General features: G+C 30.6%; 1 protein-coding gene across 3 annotated transcripts in view; it reads left to right on the forward strand.

The window, feature by feature from the left end:
• LOC129616338 (lysosome membrane protein 2) overlaps positions 1–26,376 on the forward strand; it is a 79,006-nt gene that overhangs the window by 23,728 nt on the left and 28,902 nt on the right. For 2 of the 3 annotated variants that reach the window (XM_055531954.1, XM_055531956.1), the window contains exon 4: positions 24,136–24,274. In XM_055531954.1, the coding sequence (XP_055387929.1) occupies positions 24,136–24,274 (139 nt within the window). The remainder of the gene's footprint in view (positions 1–24,135; positions 24,275–26,376) is intronic. The other variant, XM_055531955.1, reaches the window with a different exon arrangement.

Here is a 26,376-nt window from a genome sequence, read left to right on the forward strand (position 1 = left end):
TTAATACGTTCACCAAACAGAATTGGGCTCGTTAATCTGTCCCTTCTTCTGCGTCTGGTGAAGGCGACCAAAGTGCTCTTGCTTGAATTTATATTTAACTCAACGCCTTTGCACCACCTTTCCACAACACGTAAATTTTGCTGTAGAAGATCAGAAATGGTGCTCTCAAATTTTCCCCGGAGCCCCTGAGAGCAGCTATTAGATCATCCACTACAATGGACCACAGGAGGGGCGAAAGAACCCCGCCCTGCGGACATCCTTTTGCAGCGGAGATGAAGAGTATATCGTCAGCTATGGTGGACTTAATAATCCTATCCTGTAGCATCCGATTGACCCATCTGCTAGTCGTCGCATCAATCCCTCGTTTGTGCAACGACTCACAGATGACATGATATGGGGTGTTGTCAAAAGCTCCCTCTATATCAAGGAAGCAGCCAACTGCTACCTCCCGCACTTCCAGTGAGTTTTCAAGGACCCCCACCAGACTCTGCAGAGCGAGTACAGTAGACCTTCCCGACTGATAGGCGTATTGAGATTCATGCAAGGGATTGCTTCCCAGTGCACCGTCCCGTATAAATCTATCAATTACTTTTTCCATTGCTTTCAATAGAAAAGAAGTAAGGCTGAGTGGACGGAAAGTCCTTGGGTGGTTGCTTGGTCGCTTACCCACCTTCGGAATATACGTCACTTTAGCCACCCTCCATGCCTGAGGGATGTAACCCCACGCTTAGCTGGCGCGAAAAATTCCCAACAGTGCTCTAGCGATATGTTGGAAACCCCTCTGCAAAAATGCAGGATATATCTCGTCATCACCTGGAGATTTGAAGGGCCTGAAAGAGAAAACAGCCCATTTAATCCTGCCCATCGTGAAGACTAGACGGGATCGTTGCCAGTCATCCCTCCTGGGCCAGGGTGCCCCCGGTTCGGTGACTGCATTTGAGTGATTCCGAAGAATCTCCGAGTCAGGAAAGTGCGTTGACGCCATAAGCTCCAACGTCTGCCTTCCGTTCTCAGTCATGGAGCCATCAGAACGTTCCATTAGGCCCAACCTGCTAGCATACTTTTTGGAAAGCACCCTGTGAAGACGCGCACTGCTGGGGAGTTCATCAATGCCCTTGCAGAACGCCCTCCACGAGAAACTCTTCGCTTTCCTAATTTCTTTATTGTATTTTGTGAGTGAGTCCTTATACGGTCAAGTGGTAACTTTTCACGCAGTCTACTAGTATTATCTGCAAGCAGTTTGGGAGTTCTGGAGTTTCTGTATATTGAAGCGTTTGTTTCCGTTGTTAAAGTGCCTTTTTCTTTCCATTTTCAGCCTGATATCGCCTGTCAGCAGCTCGTGATCACTATCTATGTCTGCTCTTCTTCTATTTCTCACATCTAACATGTATTTTCTCCATCTTCGGCTGATACACATGTGATCGATTTGATTTTTTGTCTTCCGATTTGTTTTTTGAAGATGGTACCGCAGATGCTGAGTTCGAAGGTCTGGCAGAGTTCTACCAGTCTTTCTCCGTTGTTGTTTTTACTCCCCATACCCTGTGTTCCCATGATTTTTTGTAGACCGATGTTATTGCTGCCCACTTTCGCGTTGAGATCGCCCATCAGTATGACTATATCGTTTTTGTGAATTCCAAGCAGAGTTGTTGTGAGGCTGTTATAGAAGTCATCCTTCTTTTCGTCATCGGCTTCTTCTGTCGGCGCATAGCATTGGATGATAGTGATGTGTCGGACTTTACTGCGGAAACGGGCCTGAATAGTCCGATCAGAAACTGGATTCCTGCTCTCCAAAGTCGATTTAAGTTTTCGGTTGATGATTATACCCACACCCAGTAAAAATCTATGTGCGTATTAAATTTCAGCTTTCTATCGTCAAGGGTGTAGAAGTTTTGTAAACAGACACATGGGCAGACGGACGGACGGACAGAGTGAAACTAATAAGCACTTTTTTTCAAAAAAATTTTCGTTTCGTGCAGAATTTTAAAAAATGTATTATAATTAATTCTGAAATGCATTTTTAGTTCAGCTGGTGTAACTTAGATACCTTAGATTTTATATTGGTTTAACGTCAAAAATTTTCTTCGAGTCTGCCTTTATTACCTTACTAAGGAAAATACGGAGCGTCTTGTAACAAAGTGCACTGCTATATACCATTGTATAGACCCTCATGAGTTGACAAAATTTTATATAAAGACGATGTCTACAGCTCAACAGATTTGGATAGGTTATGTGATGGTAACAAATTTTGCATATCGAGTTTTCGGTGAGAACGCACTTCTGCATGGTAGGGAAGTGTGAATAATCTATTTTTAGCAACCTGTCGGACTGTCGGTCTGTGTGTGTACACATTACACATGTATCTCAAACTTGGCTGAAGCGATTTTCAAGAAATTTTATATGTAAGTTTATTTCGATTTTGGCACGGATTAATAAACTTTTGGGATATATCAGGCCTCGGGAACTGCACTTTTTAGTCAGCCTGTTTTACATTTTTGATCATTATGAAGAAAATATTCAGCAAATTTTCTTAAAATTTCATATATGAGCTTCGTTCGTCCGTCCGCGAAACCTCTTAACTTTTGGAAGAAATCATGCGTCAGCAACTGGACGTCTACTACGGGCCAAATATACATTTTTGCGTATATAAAGAGAAAGAATAAACCGATTTTATTGAAATTTCATATTTGATATTTGAATTCTGGTTGTTACCGAAACTAACTGACGGGTAGCACAAAGTGAAACTCTACTAAGAGCCAAATTTACATTTTTCTAGTTATGTTAACAATAAGTTTACTTATGCCCTAAAAATTGGAAAGAAGTATTTAACAGGCATTTTTATAATATTCTGTAACAGTTTCACTTACCTAAACAATACACATTGCAGTCAGTTATGTGCTGACCACATCAGATTTTTTTATAAAGGGGTTTAAAAAATATTGTCAATTAATAATTTGCTCAAAAATTTACTGTCATTTCGCAAAAGTTACGTGGCAGAGGTTTGGGTGAAATTGCACCCATTCGTAGAAATAAAACATTGATTGAAAAAAATTTTTAAAAAATTAAATCTTAAATTACTTATTCTACAATTTTTATTTTCGAATGTTATTTTATACTTTCTAACCCTTTTTGAAATTCCTTTATAATTTGTTATTTTTACTTTTAATTAATTAATATTTTAAATTTTTTTACAAAAAGAAATTTTTACAAACAATATTCAATTTATATTTAAATTAATTATATTTTATATAAATTAAATATCCAAATATTCAAACATTAAAATATTTAATATTTAAATGTAAAAATATATATTTAAATATTTGTCAGTCTGGTCAGGTTTCCGTGCCTGGTGATTCTAATCACGATTTAATTTATTTATTTGTCCTACAATATTCCAGTGAATTTGTTACCTATTTCGGGTTTCAGTTTCCGTGATTACGAGAGATGCCACGTTGAGACTCTTCTTCGTGAGACAGCTGCTGTCCCGTGGAATATGGTTTTTTCCACTGTAGCGGCTGATTTGCTGAACTCGTTCATTTCGCACCAATATGAAACACATGTGCCTCTTCGTCATACTCATCCCCGGACCAACTTCATCCCATATTTCACTCAGGAGATTGCAAGCTTGATAAAACTTCAGCCTATGTAGTATGGAAGCGGCGTAAAAATTTTTATACTAGGTATGAGTTTACAGTTCATCAGAATCGGAATAGTTTTCTTGTGAGAAACACGAAGGCACAGTTCTGCAAAATTAAGCTCAACCCGGTCCAAGGGTCCAAAAGTTTCTGGAATAATGTGGATAAGATGGGATTCAAAAGATGCTATGATACGGATCTAACTGAACACTTTCAGGCAAACAAAACAAATGATTTTTTCAGCTCGTTGCAAACAGCTAATAAATACTTCTTCTCAATCGACAGGGCCGCTCACCGATTTCCTTCAAAACTCTGAAGGATTTGTTTTCTATAATATATCTTTGGAAGAGACTTCCCCAGTAACATTTCAAAAGACTCTTGCAGAGCTACATTAAGAATTGTTTAAGAATATTATTCTTATAATTTCAGTCTTGTTGAACACTAAAAGACCCTAATGAGATCTTTATAAGAACAAAAGAGCGCAATTACTAGAGTTATTATTTCTTGTAATGAGAGTTAAGCTCCCGTTAAAAGAGTTTTTAAGACATACAACTCTCATACCAAAACTGATGTGAGAGATACGAAACCTCTCACAAGCTTTTGTAATAGTGTTACTAGAAGAGAAAGCAATACATTGTAGAATAAATATATCGGTCTTACTTCGAACTGTATGGAAAATATATCTATTTCGCCTTTAATAATTATTTTTTTAACAAAAATAAAACGCAATATATATATGTTTGGGTACATACATATATGATATGTAATCAATAAACATTTGTATTCAAAAATTTCATATTATAAAATTATAAATATGGGAAATTAAAATTATTTTTTGCTATGATTATAAATCATAAAGTTGCTGCCATTAAAATTTTATTGATAAAAGTTGATATTGTACTTCGAAAAAATGCAACGCCAACTGAAAATAATTAATATTTAACAAAATTTTTATACATCTTTTTTAACCCTATAATATCTTCATTCTTTTCTTTTACATAAATTTCAAAATTTAAGAATTTTTAAACAAAAAACAATTATACTAATGTTCATAAATTCCAACTAAAGCATTATTATATCCAATTCAAATAAAACTATAATTTCACATTTCATTAAGTTTAATTTAATAATTTCTGTACAATAAATATTTTTCAGACTTCTTTCCAAAAAAAGAATTTTTAGTCTCATTAGGGTTAAAATTACGATAAGGAAAAATGACAATACTAAAATGGCCGTGCCTAACAACTATAAAAAAAATTTTATAAAAGTTGACATCTTACGAGTATAAAAGATACTTTATGAGAATTAAAAATTTTTACGGTTTGCTGAAAGTAGTTTTGCTATGAAAGTAGCAGAATTTTTTACACTGCAAGTGCTAAGTTTTTATGATAAGAACCTTACGAGAGTTACATAAAAACAAAAAAAAAAAATTATGAGAGTTACTGAGTGTGGTATGAGAGTTCTATGACAGTTTTGGTCAATTTTTTAGGGTATTACTCTTGGAAATTGTTACTTGGGTTCGGGGCTATCTACGGGTTAAAGTCCAATTCACTTGACTATGACCATATACCTATAAAATTTATCAAGATGCTTTTGCCTCTCATCACTCCTTTTATTACCCATTTACTCAATACTGTACTTACCACCTCCAAGATAAGATAATCCCTGCTAAGATAATCCCTATTCCTAAAAAGAATGATCCAGCTTTAAATGATTTCCGACTCATCAGTATTCTCCGTAGATTTTCGAAAGCCTTTGTGGTTGAAATTCACAATTAAATTAGTGCTTTTGTTTACAGAAATGGTCTCTTGTTTGATTTTCAGTCAGAGTTCCGTTAAGGATATAGCACTGCTACTGCGCTTGTTATGTAACTGGTGTAGTTGATGTTTGAGGGACGGCCTGACAGAGCCTGTCATCCGCCACTGATTGGGGCATCTTCCACCAGCTACTCCAGTGTGCATCTGGCTGTGTCCCGGAGCTTCAGCCTGGGGTGGGTTAAATAGAAGTAACCAATGGCTACGTAGCATAAACAGAAAAAAAATTATGCACACTTTGAGAAAAAAATAAAAAAAATTAATGCGATTGCAAAAAAATAGTCAGGTTGGACTCAACTGGAGCACCTTGTAGTGAACCAGAACGTGAAACGTTGTGATAGGGTGCGCCACATGGTACACCACCGTACTGACAGGGTGACGAATCACCACTGTCCCGAGCCCTACCCCTCCATGAGTCTCAGATGTTGTTAAGACTCCCAAACTTTGCTCGAAAAACCCCTAAATTTTGAATACCCCAAAGGGGACAGGAACTACGATTCCATCAGGTGTTTAGGTGAAGTATAAATTTTTAGTTAAATAGGGCATACTTTTATATAACGAGCGTAATCGTGAAAAAAAATGAATTCACTATTATTATAAAGGACGCAATTCTGAAGAAAAAAAAAGGAAAATTTTACTAGAGGTAATAAAAAAACAAAAAAAAAAAAAAAAACAAAAATATCAAAATAATAGATGCAATGTTTTCAAAAAAAATAATATGAATACAAAAAAAAATAAATTAAAGTAAGTTTTTTTTTCTTTTTGTAGATAATTATACATACAACTAAATTATATACAAAATGCTACACATTTGTTTTTCTAAGTTATATGTATGTTTACGGCTCAAATTGTAGAAACACTATTTGTATGAGTTAGTCAAAAAAAAAAAAATTTTTCAAAAAAAAAATTATACTAAATTTCGAAAATATTTCAAAATTTTTAATTTCATTTATTTAATTTTAATTATTTGAACAAAATTGCTTACCTACGAAAGGATTCGTAAATCTACATATTTTGTTCTTATTTTTATAAATTATTCTTTGTTTAAATTCATTCAACAAATTATTGTTCAAACTATTTGTGAAAAAAAAATTCAAAATTATATTTTCATACTTTATATGCAAAAGTCAAATAGACTGTTTAATTTCATAAATTTTTTTTTTTTAAATTTAAGTATTTCATAAATTTTTTTGATAAATTGTGATCTAAAAATATTCTGAATATGAATAATATATTAAGCTGATCCTTTTTAATTTGAATAGCATTGTAAAATGGAAACATAAATTGAAAATACAAGATTCAGAATCAAAAAATGTATGTATGAGAACTATAAGTTACTTGCTTATGCATTTTTATATTAATAAATTTTTTTTTCTTTTATTTTATTTTAATTTTTATGGACGGCTTTAATATTTCTAGATTCCTGAATAATCTATTTTCAAAATATATACAATATTAATAACTTCTGAGCAAAAAAAAATTATTTAAATACATTCATATTTTTTTTTCTGATTTAAAATTATATAGGTTTATAACAAGAGAATTTTTTTTCTCTTTCTTTTTCTTTTAAAACTTTTAAAGCAAATTTTACTAATATTAATCTAGAATGATCAGCACTTTTTCACTTCTACATCCTTAACATAAGTTAATATAATTAAGTATTCGAATTCGAATTTACTTATAATTTAAGCTGTGGTAAAAAAAAATTCTTTTTCCTTATAAACTTAGATTTTAAAATTTCTTTTTCTGATGTAATCTTGTTCTGTTCTTTTGTCTGCTTACGATGTTCATCAGGATCCGTTTTTTAATTTCCTTCCTTCGATAATTTACGATAATTTATTATTTTATTATTTTGCAATTAATATTTTATTATGTTGCATGTAGGTTTTATCCAATTTGAGCAGCAAAAATTTTTTTATTTTGCCCACGAAAATTATATCAATTTCAAATTTTTGTAACATTGGGCGTACTGTATAACAATGATAAGTGTGATTTTTTTTTGTAATAATAGCAATTAAGTTTTCAAATTTTACTTCAGACAAAAAGAACTAGCTAAAAAGAGCTAAATTTTTTTTTTTTAAACGATTTTTTTTAATTTGTTAATGTGTTATGTATAGTATCATTTTTCAACCAAAAAGTAGTCAAAATTATAATTTTCTGCTATTTCATTTTTTTATTAATAAATTTTTCTTTCCAAATAATTTTTTTTTTTTTGAATTTACAATTTTCATTTAAGCACATTTTCTAATTTACAAATTAATTGCGAATAAATAATTTTTATTTAAATTGTGAGGAGCCTCTCGTCACTTTATTTGTACAATTATAAATTTTAATACATTTGATACAATTTTTAAGTTACAATTTTGTTACTTATATTACACATTTATTATTTTGTTCATGGTTTATAAATTAATAATTTATAAATTTAATAATTTAAATTTTGATGGAATTTAATCCTTAATTTTCCTTTTTTTTTCTTTTCTTTATTAATTTATGCCTGCGTTCAATGCGAGGTCTGAATTTTATCTCCTCTATTTATCAAAAAAAAAATTTTTTATATTTTTTTCACTTTTATTGAAACAACATTTCTAATTAAAATCTAACTATGAACTGCCAAAAATTTTACTGACCTATTTTTCAAACCAATTCAACATCAAGAAAAGAAAAAAATTCCACTACTCATACATACATAAAAACTCCAAAATTCCTAACGGTAGGATCGTATGATATTTTACTGGAAATTTCGATTCTGAAGAAAAAAAAATTCCTAATAGAAATAAACCAACAACAATAAATCAGATCATGACACAAAAAAAAATTTGCATGATATGACATTTAACCCTTAAACAGGATTCAACCTAATATTTGAATGAATTACCTAAATACAATTTGTTCCCATGTAACACCAATATGATCATACACACTTCCATAATTCGCATAAGGACGGTATATGACATAAAAGGGTTAGCAAAGAATTAGGTTATTTTAAACTGAAATGAAAAAAAAACTACAACAACAATTTGCATTATGCCTATGAGAAGAGAATAAAACGAAATAGAACAATAAAAAAAATTACAAATATACATATATAAGGTACAAGTATACTTATGCGTAAACATGCAAATCATGCGATGTACGACTGTACACACTTTTTGCTATGAATATGTATGTTTATGAATAACATTGTGTATAAATATATACATAGGTTATATGCACACGCACAAAATTATTTTTTTAAAGCAAAAAAAGTAATTCTTATGGAAAAAGAGGTATAAAATCTGACCACTATTTTAAGTTGTATTATTGAAATTATTATTAGGGATGGGAATTTTAAAATGCGTTATTCCTACCTAGAATAGGGCAATTTATGTAAAATTAAAATTTATATGCATGTATGAAAAATTTTTTTTGATCTTGAAGTTAAATTTTTCTTATAAAAAGTAATTTAGTTTTTCGAATAAAAAAATGTTACGTACCAATGCCCATAACACGCTGCTTAATTTGACTCAAAAAATTTATGCTAAATTGGATACTCTACGCGCGATTAGATGCAGGTGCTGCCCACAATTTCATTGGCCCCTCTTTTCAATGGCGCCATTGATGCCTGTTACGAATATTGACATCGATGATGACGCGCCATTGATGCAAATATTCACCAAAGGGCTCGCTCCGTCTACTTTCTGAAAAACCATGTTCCAGACTGGGGTGCATATTTCCCTATTTTGAGCCTGGAAAATCGCAAAGCTCTTTCTCTACTCCTGACCCGCACTTCTTGGTACGAACACGGCGATAACGTGTGGCTTAGAGATATGATCTTTCATCTTCATAACCAATTCTGGGCCCCTCCACGTGCTAAGCGTGGATACTTGCCTCATCAGTCATCTTACAGTCTCTTCTGCACATCGTCTGCACATTTTACGAGAATCATTACAAGTTTGAATTAAATTCTCTCACACTGGACCTCAATTCCCTCAAACATAGCCTTGTCTCAACCCTTGGCTATCTTGTCAATGATAGCCTCCTCCAGCGTGGAAAGCTCCTGTTTTGTCAGCATTATTGAGGGGTAGTCCCTGGAAACACTGCAATTCTTATAACATATGCAACTTTTAAAACAAATAAACAAAAAATTTTATTGATGAACCAACAATTAAGAAAAAAATATAGAAAATTGAAACTTTAAAACAAAATATTCATTTATGCACAAAAAATGGATTCATTTCGGAAAATACTTCCCATCAAATAACTATAGGAATTTCGTTTGAAATTTTGTAACATATGTTAAAAAAAAGCAAACTTAAAGGCAAATATGATGAGAAACCTCGGCTATTTGCTAAAACTGTAAATTTCTTTTCTCCAAAAGCGTATAGGCAAGTTCGCAAAAAATTTTGTAATCAATTGCCTCATCCATCAAGCATGGTATAAATCAGTTGATGGATCTCCGGGCGTGTTTTTTTTATCTTTAGATTTGATTAGAAATAATGTAGAACTGGAGAAATCTCGAAGGAAAGAAGTTTTTCTCTCTTTAGCCGATGATGGGACAAGTTTAAGGCAAATAATAGAATGTAATCAGAATTTAAAAAAAGTTTTGGTAATATGTTGATATTGCTTCAGAAAATAAATATATTCGAAAACAGTCCGCAAAAGACGCCCTTACATTTTTGTTTAATTGTGTAAATAACAGATGGAAATTACCTGTCGCCTATTTTCTAGTCAATGAACTTTCTACAATTGAAAAATAAAATATTGAAACTCAGCTAATAAGTGCGTCTTAATTATAAACATAAAAATGATTGAACACTTACATTGCTCCACATTTATCACCAAACAACTTAAGGCCTTCATTAACTGTTTTAAAGATGCACCATAAATTTTTTTTGGGTATAGGTCATATGCTAAAACTTGTAAGAAATAAGGTAAAGAAAGGTAATATTTCGTCAGTGCTGTTGATTTTGTCATAGGTCACACTTCCTCCACATATTTGGCAAATATTAGAAAATCCCATCTATTATCAATAAACTTTAACCATTTTTGTTTTTAAATACACATACTTGAAGTGAGAAGGCCAGTTTTTAAATTTTAAAAAAAAAGAATATATTAATTTAAAAAGACATTCTTAAATCCTGGAAAAATTACGAGTGAAATTTTTGCTTTTTCTTAGTGTTTTCGTTAAGAAAAGTAGAAAGTCTATTGAGATATGTGAAATTTTTTGTATATTTGCTTATATCTTGACAAATTAAACTTAAAAAAACATTATTAATAAGAAAATAAATCAAAAAGTGAAATATTAAAAAATAATCAAGTTGGGTCAAACCAATGGTTTGTATTGCAGCACTTTTCCCTTCAACAAGTGAAAATTCTGCTTTAAAATACAGTCTATGTATATCTATCACACTGTTAAAATTATTTTCATTCATATACAAAACTATTTCTAGGATTGCATATATTTAAGGTCAAAGATTTATGCAGTCTTTGAAATAAATCAAAAATTAATATAAAGTGGGGTTAACATAATGCTCGATTTTAAGGTTTAATTCTGTGAGTTAAGAAAAATAATTATATTTTTTAATGTCATGGAATTTACCGTCAGCTTTTTGCGTTTATAGAAATTTGAAAAAGCTTGCGGTTTCGGAATTATAAGGTGTCAAAATTCAAATTTTACAAATTTCAAGAGGTGATAACTTGAGAGGGGGTGGACATGGAAAAAAATTTTCTTCTAACGAAATGAACTATTTACTTTTCAAAAGTATTGAAAAATTTTGAATGCAGAGGTTTTGTTTATAATACTTCTAGCCAAAATATCAGACTTGTTCAAGTTTTTCTACAAATAATTATAAAAATACAAGAAAAACTCAAATTGAAATCTTAAATTTAGTAAATATATACATACATAGTTTTATAAAGTGCTGTTTTAAAAATTTGTATCCCTAATACATTTTAACCATACACGTTATTCAACCGGAATTGAATGCTTTCTCAATGTCTATAACAATGATTTTAGGAACTCCAAATACAAAGAGACGTTAACGCAATGGTTTTAATACCTTCATATGTTTATTTATAATTTGTACTTGTGGATATTTGGAAATGTTATAAATTACGGCTATAATAAATTATTTTCAGTTTGGTGAATATTTATGTATATGTAATATTTGACCTGGATATTCAGGTAAATAGGTTTTATTTCTGAATTACTCGGTTGAATATCGTACTTTTGTTCTTTTGAGCAATTTTTAATTACGCGCGTTATTTTTAAAGTCATTTAATTGTATCTTATTTTTCTTACCCGGCGAATTGGACCACGAAATATCCGCAGTAAGGTATGCTTGTGGTAAGAGTCCACTAAGATCTAAATGGAAATCCAGACGCGACCGACTCACAATGAGCGGCTCTCTGGTGTGCTACTGATCCCTGAAAGGCGGCAGAAATTATATGTGCTGCCTTGCACGAGGGAATTATTCTCAAAAGCTAGAAGAAGAAAACTCCGAAATAAAACAAACAAATGCAATGAACAAAACACAAGGATTGAGTACCCCAGGTGGAATGTTGAAAAATCCACACTCTTCGGAGGCTGGTCTTGGATTCTGGAGGAGACCACTTATTGCATAGTAGATCGGCGTTGATGGATCCATTTAGAAGGAGATCGGGTGTAATGCGTTCACCCCCATTGGTGATTGCAGAGAAAAATGGTAGAGTTACGGATGATAACTCTGAGAAAAAGTGTAATAAGTTTGCAGAAGACAAAAAATAAAAGCTCAAGAGGGTAATATGAAAAGGCATCTTATACAGGAGAGTAAATTGGATACTCAGGACTCGAGAATAACCGAGTTAGAGAGTCTTTGCAAGGTGCTACAAAACAGGATCTGCAAGTTACAGGCAGAGAATGTAGATTTAAAAAATCAAATAAAATCTGCATCATCAGAAAAGAAAAAGAAAGATGCGCAAGTGAAACCGACGAGGAAGAACTGACTTAAACAGAATAATACAAAGAAGCCAAAAATGGAAAAGTCTCCTGAAATAATTTCTAGAAATTGGAAAATGAAGTTGAATGAAGCAAAATCGGTTTACATAAACTTCACCAATCGGAAAATAGTGAATCCACCACAAATTAACTTAAATGGAAAAAAAGTAGCAACTAACTCAGCAAAATACCTAGGAATGACTTTAGATGTCAAGCTAAGGTGGAAAGAACATATAAAGAAAAAACATAGAATTAGAAAATAAATATAGAGAAAATTATTGGCTCCTAGGTCGTAAGTCTAGGAGGCAATAGTTTTTGCCAATTGATAATAAGATATTAATTTATAGCCAAATCATTAAACCAATATGGCTATATGGCATTTAACTGTGTGGTTGCGCCAAGAAGACTCACAATAACAAAATTCAAACCTTCCGGAATAAAGTTCTACGGAGCATGTTAAATGCGCCATGGTATATACGTAACAGTGAAATCCACAGGAACGTAGGAATTCCTTTAGTTGTGGATGAAATTAGGAGTTGTAAATATGTAGCAGCATGCAAATATAGAAGCAGCTCGGCTGCTAGACAGTAGCGTTATGACAGAAAGACTTAAACGAACAAGACCATTTGATTTAACACGAAATACCAATTTCCTTATGGAAGGTATTTAATTCTTGTACGGAAAAACCAAGTTAGCGCGGAGTTAATAGTTGGTCTGTGGGACCACTTTTATCCGTTTAGAGTTAAGGTGATTTTTCAGAGTTGGAGTCACGCTCCCCCACTGTCGGAGGAAAAAAAAAAATAGTAGAAAAAAAAAAATCTTATTTTCCTAAGCGTACCTCTAAACATAACGATGACCTCTAAACATAACGATGAACATCGATTTTTACTTCTTACTTTTCTAATTCGTTTATAATATAATCTACTTAAACCTAATTATAATTGTATATTGTTGAAAATGTATGGGATATAATCTTTGAATTTTATCCATAGTATATTCCGAAGTATATATTCTTTTTATTAATAGTGGATTCAAATGCCGCTCAAATATTGATATGATATCTGATACCTTTAGTAATAATGTCTTCATGATACGTTGGAAATGGAATTTTAAGTTGATAACTATTCTCGTTTATTGCACTATTACTGTACTAAAGTATGAGAAGAAATATTATAACCACGTTCTTTGATGTACAACTATCATCAGTATGTTGTGGAAAACTATTTTATGTATATAGAATACTACTTCTAGATAGTGTATGAAACAAGTAAGTTTTGTATTTTAATTCGTAATTATTTTCTTCTAAAATTGCTTTACATCTTTTTATTTTTGCATAATTATATTTATCGCTTATTGCTTATGTTAATGGTTGAGAATTACTGATCATAAAGATAATTTAAGACGAAATTATAGATAACAATTGCTTTTCTAGATATGCTCTAGATATAAATACGACAGGCTTACTACCTTGACTGCACCTAACACGTTATCTCATGTATCATTAGTTAACTCAATTTTTAGCACTTTTCCAAAAATTTTTTGGAAAAAAGTGCTTATTAGTTTCACTCCGTCCTGTCGTCCGTCTGTGGACATGTTTACAAAATTTCTATACTCTTGAAGATAGAAAGCTGAAATTTTATACGTACATAGATCTTTACTAGAAACTTATTTCCGTAGAGCAAAATTTTTACCTATCTCACCCCCTCTAAAAGTTATAGCCCCACAAAACCTTAAAAATGGTCTTTTTAACTATTTGTTGTAATGAAACCATAAGCATTTTTCAAATTTTGCAAACGCAGAAAGGCGGTGGCTTGCTTCTGCTACCGCGTTATACTGTAGTTTAACCCTAAAAAAAAACAAAATAGCCGTTTAAAATTACCGTTATCTAAAATCCATTTTTTCCAAATGTTTAATACCGTTTTTCTTCTAGACCCCCCATTGAAGGAGCCTGCAGTTTTAGCAGCTTTTCAATACTAATAAATAGTTTATTTCGTTGAGATTGAGATACACGCGTGCACACACAGACCGACAGAATGGAAATATTTTTAATAGTGTATTATATCTACTAGACTGTGTTTAAAAGCAGTATTTTCAAGAATTGTTGAAGGTAAAAGTTCTATAATATAAACCATTGGTTTGACCCAACTTTATTTTTTTTAATCTTTAAATTACTATATTTTTAGTGTGTCTATAGTGTTCAGTGTGTGAGATATTTTAAGCGATCAATTACTGTATACCCAACTATTAATTCGCCATATACATATGTCTCTGTTTCTATAATGCATGCAAATAAAATGCGTGATTGTATAATTAGGTAATACTAATAATATATAGGGCATAAGATTGTTATCCAAAAGGTCTTAAGGTCAGAGGAACCTTTTTTTTTATTGATAATTTTTTTTTTTTTTGTTCCTAATAAAAACGCTTACAAATTAATATCAGCCCCTAAATATTTTTTTGAAACTAATACAATAAAATAACATTTTGATCGCTAAAATTTTTCTTAAAAATATGTTGTGAAGAAATTTAATGTACACTTTACATATACATGTTATACATAAATATACATGTTTTGTTATAAATACATTTTGCAGCAGATCATAACTAAAGGCGTACGTACATACGTTACTTAAAGCAAGGCTATTAGATTAATTTAATTATAATAATGACCAAAACCTAATTTATATACAATATTTATACTATCAAAAGTAAATAAAAAATACCTCTATGAAATGTAGTACCATTTTGTAAAAACCGATCACAAAGCACCGCGAGTGTGGGTGAAGAGGAGGGCGGGTGGAATTCTTGCTTTTTCTTGGACCTTACTCACAAAACCCTGTCTAATGCCTCTTGTCCGATGTCTCCGGCCCCTCTAGAAGTACCCATACTTTTTCACACCTTAGAAGCAGCTACTTTATATATACATAAATAGGTTGGTTTTTGAAAATTATATGAAACAGGAGTAAAATAAAGAATTAGAAATGAAAATGTAAGGTAGCCTAGTGGGTAACGTGTTAGTCTTATAACTAGAAGGTAATTAGATCGATATTTGCGGGAATATTGTCGTATTTTTACTTTTTTGGATTACTTTTAAATTTTTACGTATACAATAGGTAGGTTATGTAATGGCAACAAATTTACCATATCGAGTTTTCGGTAGGAACATGCTTCTCCATGGTAGGAAAGTGTAAATAAACTATTTTTAGCAACCAGTCTGTCGGTCTATGTGTGCTCGCGTATATCTCAAGTTTGAGTGAACCGATTTGATGAAATTTTATATGTAAGTTTATTTCGACCATGGCACAGATTGATCAATTTTGGGGTATATCAGGCCTCGGGAACTGCACTTTTTGGCCGGCCGGTTTTACATTTTTGAACATTGTGAAGCAAATATTCAGTAATATTTCTTGAAATTTCATATATAAACTTCGCTCATCCGTCCGCGAAACCTCCTAACTTTTGAAAGAAATCATGCGTCAGCAACTAGACGTTTACTATATGGTCTAAATATACATTTTTGCGTATATAAAGAGAAATAATCAACCGATTGCATTGAAATTTAATATTTAAAGTCGAGGGGTTAAAACATTGAATCTGTAAATTTTTTGGAAAAATCAGGGCTTGGAAACTCATCTGGGGGCTGATGTTACATTTTTTACTATATCTACGGTACGGATTGATGGAATTTCTTGAAATTTGATATTTGAATTCTGGTTGTTACCGAAACTAACTGCCGAGCATTTCAGTGAATTTTGGTAGCCCAAAGTGAAACTCTACTAAGAGCCAAATTTACATATTTCTAGTTATGTTAACTATAATCTTACTAAGGCCCTAAAAATTAGAAAGAAGTATTTAACAGTCATTTTTATAATTATTCTGTAATACTTTCACTTAACTAGACAATACACATTGTGGTCGGTTATGTGCTGACCACATTAGAATTTTTTATTATATTTTCTTTAAAGTTTTTTGTTTTATTTTTTTAAATATATTAAAGATAAATATTGATATAAAAGTTTAAGAAAAATTTCCAAAAAAATGTTATACATAGCATGTATGTGTATTTTTGTATAGCTTCCTAACGATTTTTTTAAATAAATAAATCAAAACCGTGAAGCAATGTGCAAAAATTTTTTTTTTTTATTTAAAAATTAAGTAAAGAAAAAATTAAACAAATAAAACAAAATTCATTATATGTATATAGTATATAATAAAATTAAAGCTTAAGTACTATTGAAAAATTTGGTGACATCTCTTATAACTTTATCTCTATTAGAATGAAAATCAATTTCAGAGGAACAAATATTAAATAAACGTTGAGAAACAACTATAGGCTCGCAAAAACCATAATTAGTTCTATGCGAATCAAGATATAGAAAACGACGATTTCTGACAGCATGTGCTGGGGCGTAAATATTATATAAATTCAAAATTTCTGGGCAATTTATTCTCGCAGATAAAACATCATAAGAAAACATTACAGAAGCAACATTACGTCTACATTCAAGAGTTTGAATATCAATGAGTTTACATTTGGCAATGTACCCAGTGGTATTCAACTCCCAATTAAATTTACGCAAGCAAAACCGAACCATATTCTTCTGGACAGATTCAATACGCTTTATGTGATTTTCGTACGATGGCATCCAAATAAGAGCAGCATATTCGAGGTGAGGACGGACCAACGAGACAAATAAGCTTTTAAATGTATAGGGATCAGAAAAATGTGCAGACTGCCTCTTGATAAAGCCCAACATAGAAAAAGCCTTTGAAATTACATGGTCGATATGAGGATTAAAAGTAAGCCTGTTATCCAGAATTATCCCCAAATCCTTTATTTCAACGACACTATCTAATATAAAATTATTCACCCTATAGCTAAAATTAATGAAATTATTTGTTCTATAGAATCTCATGACCTTACATTTTTCTACATTTAACATAAAACCATTGGAAGAACACCAGTTATAAAATTTATGAATATTTAACTGGAGCCGATGACAATCCTCCACTGATCTAATAATAGAAAACAATTTTGTGTCATCAGCGAATGATAAAATAGAACAGTCAATATGACAAGCACAATCATTTGTGAATAAAAGAAAGAGCAAAGGACCCAAATGCGTTCCTTGAGGAAATCCAGAGGTAGCTAGAAATGAATAAGATTCACAATTGGAGATTTTAACAGAAATTTTGCGCTCTGAAAAATAAGAATGTATCCACTTCAAAGTTGTACCATGAAAACCTAGTGTTTGCAGCTTAGAAAGAAGTTTAAAATGATCTACTTTATCAAAAGCCTTAGATATATCAGTGAAAATAGCGTCCACCTAGAAAACACGTTCCACTGCATTGTAGACTGAGTTCAAAAAAATTGATAAATTAGAACTGGTTGATCTACCTTCGACAAAACCATGTTGATTTGGTGAAATAATTTCCTTGGCTAAAAAATAAATTTTGTCAGTGACTATAGCCTCGAATATCTTTGGAATAGCGGATAACTTAGCTATAGGTCTGTAATTTCTAATATCTAATTTTGAACCGTTCTTAAAAATTGGAAAAATATTAGAAAATTTCCACTGATCAAGAAAAACACCTTCTTTCAAAGACCTATTAAAAATTATTAATAAAGGTTCAGATATACTGTATATACAATTTTTTAGTACAGAATTTGGAATCCCATCTGGACCTGTACTTAAGTTATGATCAGATTGGGAAATCTTATCATAAACGTCACCGTAAGTCAATTGCAAATATCCTAAATCTAGAACCTGGTGAACATCGTCATTATAATCCAGTGACTGAGAAATATTAGATTTTTCATAAACAGATTCAAAGTATTTAGCGAACAAATTACATGTTGATTGAATATCAGAAGCTATAGATTCATTATAAAAAATGCCAGTAGGAAAACCAGAAGATCTTTTATGCGCATTGATGTATGTCCAAAAAAATGTAGGGTTAGACTTCATATTCGATTCACAAGCCAAAATATAGTTTTTATATAAAAATTTACTTAAAAAATCGAATTCCCGGCGCAACCTCTGAAAGACTATTTTATCTGCTGAAAGCGAGCTGCGCTTAAATTTTCTATAAGCATTATTCTTCGCATTTTTCAAAGAAAGAAGCCTTTTATTATACCAAGGTGGATGCCGAGACTTGATTACACTTTTCTTTGGAATATATTTAGAAATACCTAAAAATAAAATTTTTAAAAATTCATTATAAGATTTACTTAAACAAAGCTTGTCATTTAAAATTTCATGCCAATCAAATAGAGACAAGTAACTATTTAACGAAGAAAAATCACCAAATTTAAAATTGAATTGTGGAATATTTACAATTTCAACAGGTAAATCATTAAAAAAATTTAAGCTTAATTAATAATGCTGGGTGATATAAATCTTTTTTTACAATAGGAATTTCAAATTCATTAATCATAAAACTAATATCATTAGAGATAAAAACTAAATCTAATAATTTATTTAAAATATTAAAAATATTATTGATTTGAGCTAAGTCAAGTGAAAATAATGAATCTACAACATACGAATCACAATAATTAGCTTTAAATGGCATTAAAATTTTGTTTACATTATTATCAATATATTGCCATGATATTGAAGGTAGATTAAAATCACCCAATATACAAAAATAATTATTTATATCACAATTTAAATCAAAAATATGTTGAATATTTTGAATGTGTAATTTATAAAGTTCAAATTCATTATTTGGGGGAATATAACTTAAAATTACAAATAAATTCTTTGTATTAGAAATATTATTGCAAAAAATATTAGACTTATTAAAAGTAATTCTTACACATAATTGTTCGATTGAATTATCATGATTTAAAAGAGTAATAGGTTGACTGTAGTAAGATGAATTCACAGCTAGTAATACTCCACCACCAAGTCGCCGACCTGTAGCTAATGAATCTCTGTCTTTTCGATAAACACAATAAATAGACTCATCGAATAATTCAGAAGAAAAAATTCCATTGTGTAGCCATGTTTCAGAACAAGCAATGACAGAAAAGAAATTATCATATGCAGTTCTGTAGAATTCATTAGTTTTAGTACGTAGGCCTCTCGTATTTTGATAATATAAATTGAAGTAATTGTCATCAGAGAAAGTAGAATTTGCCGTATTGAATGAGTTTTCAGATGAGAGACATGAATTAATACCACTGGTATTATTGTGTGCGTGAGAATATAACGGTGATGATGAATTTGGTGAGAGAGATGTAGTAAGCGACAAAGAATTGTATGCTACATTAGAAATTTTATTTAATGTGGCACATGTTAACTTATTTGTTTTTGCTGAACTGATGATGAGTTTTTTTGAAATATAAAATCTTTTGTTTCAATTCCTGATGGCCAAAATTCAGTAGCCTTGATAATATTGTAAAATTCCTCAGGTACACTTATTTTAAATGAAATAGCATTCAGCTGACTAATGTCAGCATCCTTTTTTACTAATTTAAAACACTTGATAACTGATTGGTCAATCTTGAGCTTAGAGGATACATTATTTATCACATTCTGAGATGATGTATTTTTGTCGAGACGAGAAACATGAAGCCATTTTTGGCGCTGTACAACAACCAAATTACAGGCGTGGTCATCCACAGTAGCACTTTCAGACTCATGATCATTAAGTGAAGAAACAGCAATATGTTTGGGATTACACTGTTCACTTACATTATTAGCATTTATATCCGTAGATACTGAACTTAGTTCCACTTTATCTAGCTAAATGTTAGATGGCATAGTGTTGATTAAAACAGGATCCTTGGAAACAGGCTTAGATAATTTCAAAATGGTATTTTTGATGGATGACAATTCATTAGATAAATTATCCAACTTAACCAAAATATCACGAAAAGAGATACTGAAGCAAGAGTCGCATCGCCAAGAAATATTGCAATTTTCTTTATTTATAAGTCCTAAAACGCTATTAGTAATATTAGAGCATTTTAAGCAATAAATCGATTCACAAAGTGAACTGCACTTTACATTTAAATTATTGTTGATCAAAGTGCCACATTTTGAACAATTTACCGCCATATTAGAAAAATAAAAAGAAAATAAAAACAAAGCCAAAAATTAGATGTTAACGCAACGAGGTGTAGCGAGAAATTTTAAACACATAATTATAGAATCATGGGTAAACATACAGAAATAATTTTTTCAAATAAAGAAAAGGTTTAGCCATAAACAAAATATTAATTTTATTCAAATATATGTATGTAAATATTATGAATATATTAGAATTGAACATTTTAAAATTTATTTTATTTATCTATTTGTTTTCCTAATTTCTCATATAAAATTTTTAAGACTAAATGGTTAACAAATATATAGATAACTTAATAATAAAATAAAGTTAAAATAAAGATGGCCCTATCTATTGCGATTGAAAGACAAGTGACGAAGTGCCTTATATACAAATTTAAATTTAATTAATTCATCAATTTATTTGTAGTGGGGAGAACAAGAAACCTACTAAAGTAAAAAAAATTTAAAAATTCCAAAAAAAACGAAATTTAATTCGCAATTGCGATATAGAAATGAGGAAAATGACAAAGTCTAGCTCTTGGAACAACTGACATATTCATATTATTAATTCTCAAGTTATAACCAGAATAAAACCTTTGCACCAAGTAGCCAGACCGCATAAATAAGACTTTTAAAGATTTACAAAAATAAAGGTGCCGAAGCGGCATAGCATTTAAGTTCCTAAACAATGGAAAACTAGGTGCAAATCTATTCCTAATCCTAATGCAATGCCGCTGGGTAATCAAAATAGGGCATATCTTATTAAAATAGGATCCGCTACAACAAACAATACCATTTGAAATTTAGAATTAAAAAGTGCAAAATAGGCCATTCTCGAAACATTTATAGAACAGTACCAACTTAGATGAAAAATGTTTCTTATAATATTTATAAAATAATAATTATTTAAATAACGTGAGTGTTCTGACCAATTCATCCTATAGTTCATCTGACCAATTTACAACAGCTGGATGAATGATAAAATAAGTTACAGTCGGTGATAGAGCTCTGTGTTAAGCTAAATATGATATATTTAGTTTTGTTGCTCATTATCATATTATGAGAGAAAAACCAACTTCTAATTAAATGTAAATCATAATTTAAAGCCGCAGTAATTTCTGTTATATTTTTTTCGAAGTATGTGAAAGCACAGTCATCTGCAAAAGCTGTGGCATTTCCTCTAAAATTCTGATTTAGTAATGAATTAATAAATATAAGAAATAAAATTGGTTCTAAAACGGTGCCCTGAGGCACTCCACATTTTATTTCAATAAAATCACTCAATACATTGTCGATTTTAACCTTTTGTTTCCTGTTACAAAGATAAGAGCAAACACAAAGCGCCTAAATCCAGCATTATATATTTTCTCCAGTAAAAGATCATGTGAAACAGTGTCGAATGCTTTGGTTATATCAATAAACAGAGCTGCACAGGAATATTTATCATTTATGCCTTCACAGATTTCACTGCAAAATTTTAGTAACACATCCTTTGTCCTTAATTTATGGCGTAACCCAAATTGGGAATTACTAAAAAAATTAGTTTTATCTAGAAATTTAACCATCCTTGATTTTATGGCTTTGTCAAAAACTTTGGAAATAATAGGTAAAAGCGAAATTTGTCTTTAATTATTTGGATTTTGTGAATCACCTTTTTTAAAAATAGGAAAAACCTCAGCAATTTTGAGGCCACTTGGGAAAATTCCATTAAAAACACTTAAGTTAAAAATATAGCATAAAACATAGCATAAAACAACAAAGTTTTTGAAAATGAACCAGTTGAAACAGAATCCGAATTTTTTAACCTCCTAATAATTTTATAAATTTCTGTTGGAGTAAAAAGTTCAAAACCAAAACTTACCCTTTGAAAACCATCAGTTTTCAGATTCAAAACACACGAATCATAATTATGATTATCTAAATCAGATGTCAAGTTTACACTTATTTCAGCAAAAAAATTATTAAAATAGTTGGCCAAAATTTTAGGATCATTAACCAAATTATTATTAATACTCAAGCAAATTTTATACAATCATTATTTAGAATAGAATTTATGATTTTCCATTCCCTTCTCGGATTACCCGTAGAAGCTTCAAATTTCGTTAAATAATAATTATTCTTACAACTCTTGATTTTTCCTTTTATCGATTTAAACAGATTTTTATACTTAACCAATAAACATTTCCTATTAGGATTTTTTTTTACTTTTAATTTTAAGCAATTACGTTTTTTTCAAAGTCAGAAGTTTATTTGACATCCAAGGTTTTAATTTCCTGGGTATTCTTTTCATGAAAAGTTTCATAAAAACGTAAATACGCTAATGAGGGGTCATCAGGAAAATATCCATCATTCCAAAACTCAAATAACAACCTATTTCTCAGTTTATTATAGTTAATAACAGTTTTATACTTGTAATCAAATTTAAAATATTTACAATTGAAAGCGCAATTAGGTATGGTTAAACTTAACATACAATGATCTGTAATTCCCAAGTCTAATACATCAGCAATAAGCTCATTTTTATTATTTCTGTATTTCCTTATAAAAGTATGGTCAATACAAAAACCAGAAACTGGACGAGTGGGAACTGCAATTAAAGAGTCTAAACCAAAAGAAGACAAGAACGAAATTTTTCGTTCAATCAATAAGAAATAATATTTGAAGTACATACATACATAATGTAACTTTTGGGAGATATCAGACCTCTGGAACTGGACCTTTGTACAGAACAATTCTACATTATTGCGTATATAAAAAGGAACAATCTACCAATTTCCTTCAAATTTAATATTTAAATAAGGGGTGTTAAAATAAAGAATCTGTAAAGTTTTTGGAAAGATCAGGCCTTCAAAGCCGGATTGGGTGCCGATTTTACATTTTTTACCATGTCTACGGAACGGATTAATGGAAATTCTTAGGCGCTACAGGGTGATTCAGCAACAAATAAGGAGCCATATACCATTGAGTAGAGAGTCTAAAATAAATAAAATTTTTATTCAGAACATAGTGCCAAATCGAACTCGTTTTCGAACTATACACTAATTTTAATATTTATCGAAATTTTAACACATTTAATTTTCATTGCTTGTAACTTCCGTTCCAAAAACGGTAGTGGTTTGGAACAAAGAAATTTGTAAGGGCTATTGAAGGGCTTGAAACAAAAAAAGCCGATGATTTGGTTTTACATATTTTTTGGAAATACAAGCGTTCGAATTTTAGGAAAATTCCAATTTTACTCATTTTTTGCATTTTTTCCACGACACTTTCTGCTACATCTTCTGCACCATAAAAGATTTTTTGACTCTTAATGACTTAGATTAAAGCTTGAGAAGCTGAAAAAAATTTTTGAAAAGTATTTTGGAAGTTTCAAAAACTTTCACAAAAATTTGCGGAAACAAAGAAAAGTAAAAAATAAAAAATTAGGAAAATTGGAATTTAGCATCCCATAAAAACTTATAAAATACTTTTTTTAAAAAATGCTTTTATGACACCGGTTTTTACTAGATAAGAACAACTAAATAACATGTCTGTTAATCAAATAAATTGAACATTAAAACGCTTAAAATATTCTCATTATAGCTTTTTGCTATAAGTAAAATTTTTAGGTAATAAGTAAAAATTTTACTAATTTCAAATATTATTAATTTTCATTTCTATATTATCTTTTACAGAGAGGATATGGAGAAAGTGAACGTAAATTTTTATGACAATTTGACAGTCTCATACCAACATAAAAAAATCTTACAATTTGTTCCTGAATTAAGTATTGACAAAAATACAAAGGTGATAACTCCTAATATTCCTTTATTGGTATGTATTTCTTGTTAATAAAATATGAAAACATATTATTAACATGCGTATATGAATATATTATAGTGATATCCAATGCATTGAGTTAGTGTTTGACAATAAACCACATTTGAAATAACATTTGTATCTGTATGAAATATGTAAAAATAATGTTCTTGAACGTAAAATAAATGAAAAAAGATTATCATTTCCAGTAATATTCTCAAAAAAAAAAACGGTTATCTTACATTCTTAAATATAATTATTTATACTGCGTCTCTTTTTGTCCTAAGATTTTTTATTTGGGATAGCAACGAGTTTAACTTGTCACAATTTGTTAAATATTCATTTTCATCCAACTCATGAAACCCTATTTTCGTTTTAAGTTCAACTAGCTTTAAGTTAAGTGTCAGTCCTTATTTAAAATTACCATTATGGTGTGTTCTCCATGATATATATTTAGACCCTCTTATATTAATTTTTCCATTAATGAAGTTGTTTGCGTAACAATTTATTAATAATTTATGTAAATAAAATGCTTTGGTTTACTTGGTCTAAGGAGTTTATTGCCCCTTGTGTTCTTAATCGTTTGTACTCATGTCTTAAATATTAATAAATTCGAGGCTGCGAAGAAAACTTTTTCTGTGGCTAACAAATTTTCTGTGTGCAGCTTAAGGCTTCTGACTCTATTAGACTTCCATCACGGGAACATATATTAGATGAAACTGATTAAAAACCTCTTACTCTTACGTGTGAAGATTCTGATGTTATTTTTGTAATTTTGAATTTATATAGGTTCCTCCAACATTTTCAACAATTAATTCGAGTCGTAATGATTTACTTGCCTCTTCAAATCTATTTTGCCTAACTGTTCATAGAATGTTTTTTTGGAAGTTTTAACCGATTAGAAGAATGCAATTATTATCTAATAAGATTAAAAATAAAATTTATTATAACTTAAAAAAATTTGATGTGATTAGCACATAACTGACCAACATGTGTATTGCCTGGTTAAGTGAAAGTGTTACAAATTATTATAAAAATCTCTGTTAAATACTTCTTTCCAATTTTTGGGACATTAGTAAGCTTATAGTTAACATACCTAGAAAAATGTCAATTTTGCTCTTAGTAGAGTTTCGCTTTGTGCTACCCGAAATCCCTGAAATGCTCAACAGTTAGTTTCGGTAACAACCAGAACTCGCAGATCAGTTTGCGAGCCCTGATCCTTCTAAAAAACTTATATGTTTATTGCTTTAGTACTAGGAATTTAAATATTAAATTTCAATGAAATCGGTTGATTATTTCTCTTGATATATGTAAAAATGTATATTTGGCCCGTAATAAACGTCCAGTTGCTGACGCATGATTTTTTCCAAAAGTTAGGAGATTTCGCGAACGATCGGGCTAAGCTTATATATGATGTTCATATAATATTTTCTCCAAAATGGTCAAAAATGTAAAACAGGCCCGCTAAAAAGTGCAGTTCCCGAAATTTGATATATTCTAAAAGTTGATCAATCCGTGCCATGGTCGAAATAAACTTACATATAAAATTTCATCAATATCGATTCAGATGAACTTGAGATACACACGTGCTCACCCAGACCAACAAACCGACAGACCGACAGGTTGCTAAAAATAATCAAAATTCGATTTGACAATTATCTAGAAGCGGAAGGTTGTGTATTCTCAAAGCGGGAAGTAGAAAAAATTTTTTAAATAAAAAATTCTATTAATTTGCAAATAATTGAACATATTGTATACCACAAAAAGAAAAAAAAAGGACTTACACAATTATTAAAGTTAAAAAAGCATAGCTATTTATTTTTGTTTTTAATTTTCTAATTTCGACATAAGACGAGAAAAAATAGAGTTGGCCCTGTCAACTCTGTGACACCCGTACAAATTTGTTATCCTATGTATAAACATACCATAGCTGACTATGGGACAAAGAAGTTGCCGTGTTAACACATTAATTTAGAAAAAATTTCGGCACTGTGTCACAGAGTATTTTCTTAGATATGGCCAAACTACTGTTGAAGTTCTATGACAGCTATCAGACAGAGCCAAACAATTTCAACAACTTGTATCAAACACATTGAACATACTGATATATTTGCTTG

The sequence above is a fragment of the Condylostylus longicornis genome, unplaced genomic scaffold, assembly GCF_029603195.1.
Source record: "Condylostylus longicornis isolate FDR11 unplaced genomic scaffold, ASM2960319v2 ptg000184l, whole genome shotgun sequence".
NCBI lineage: Eukaryota > Metazoa > Arthropoda > Insecta > Diptera > Dolichopodidae > Condylostylus > Condylostylus longicornis.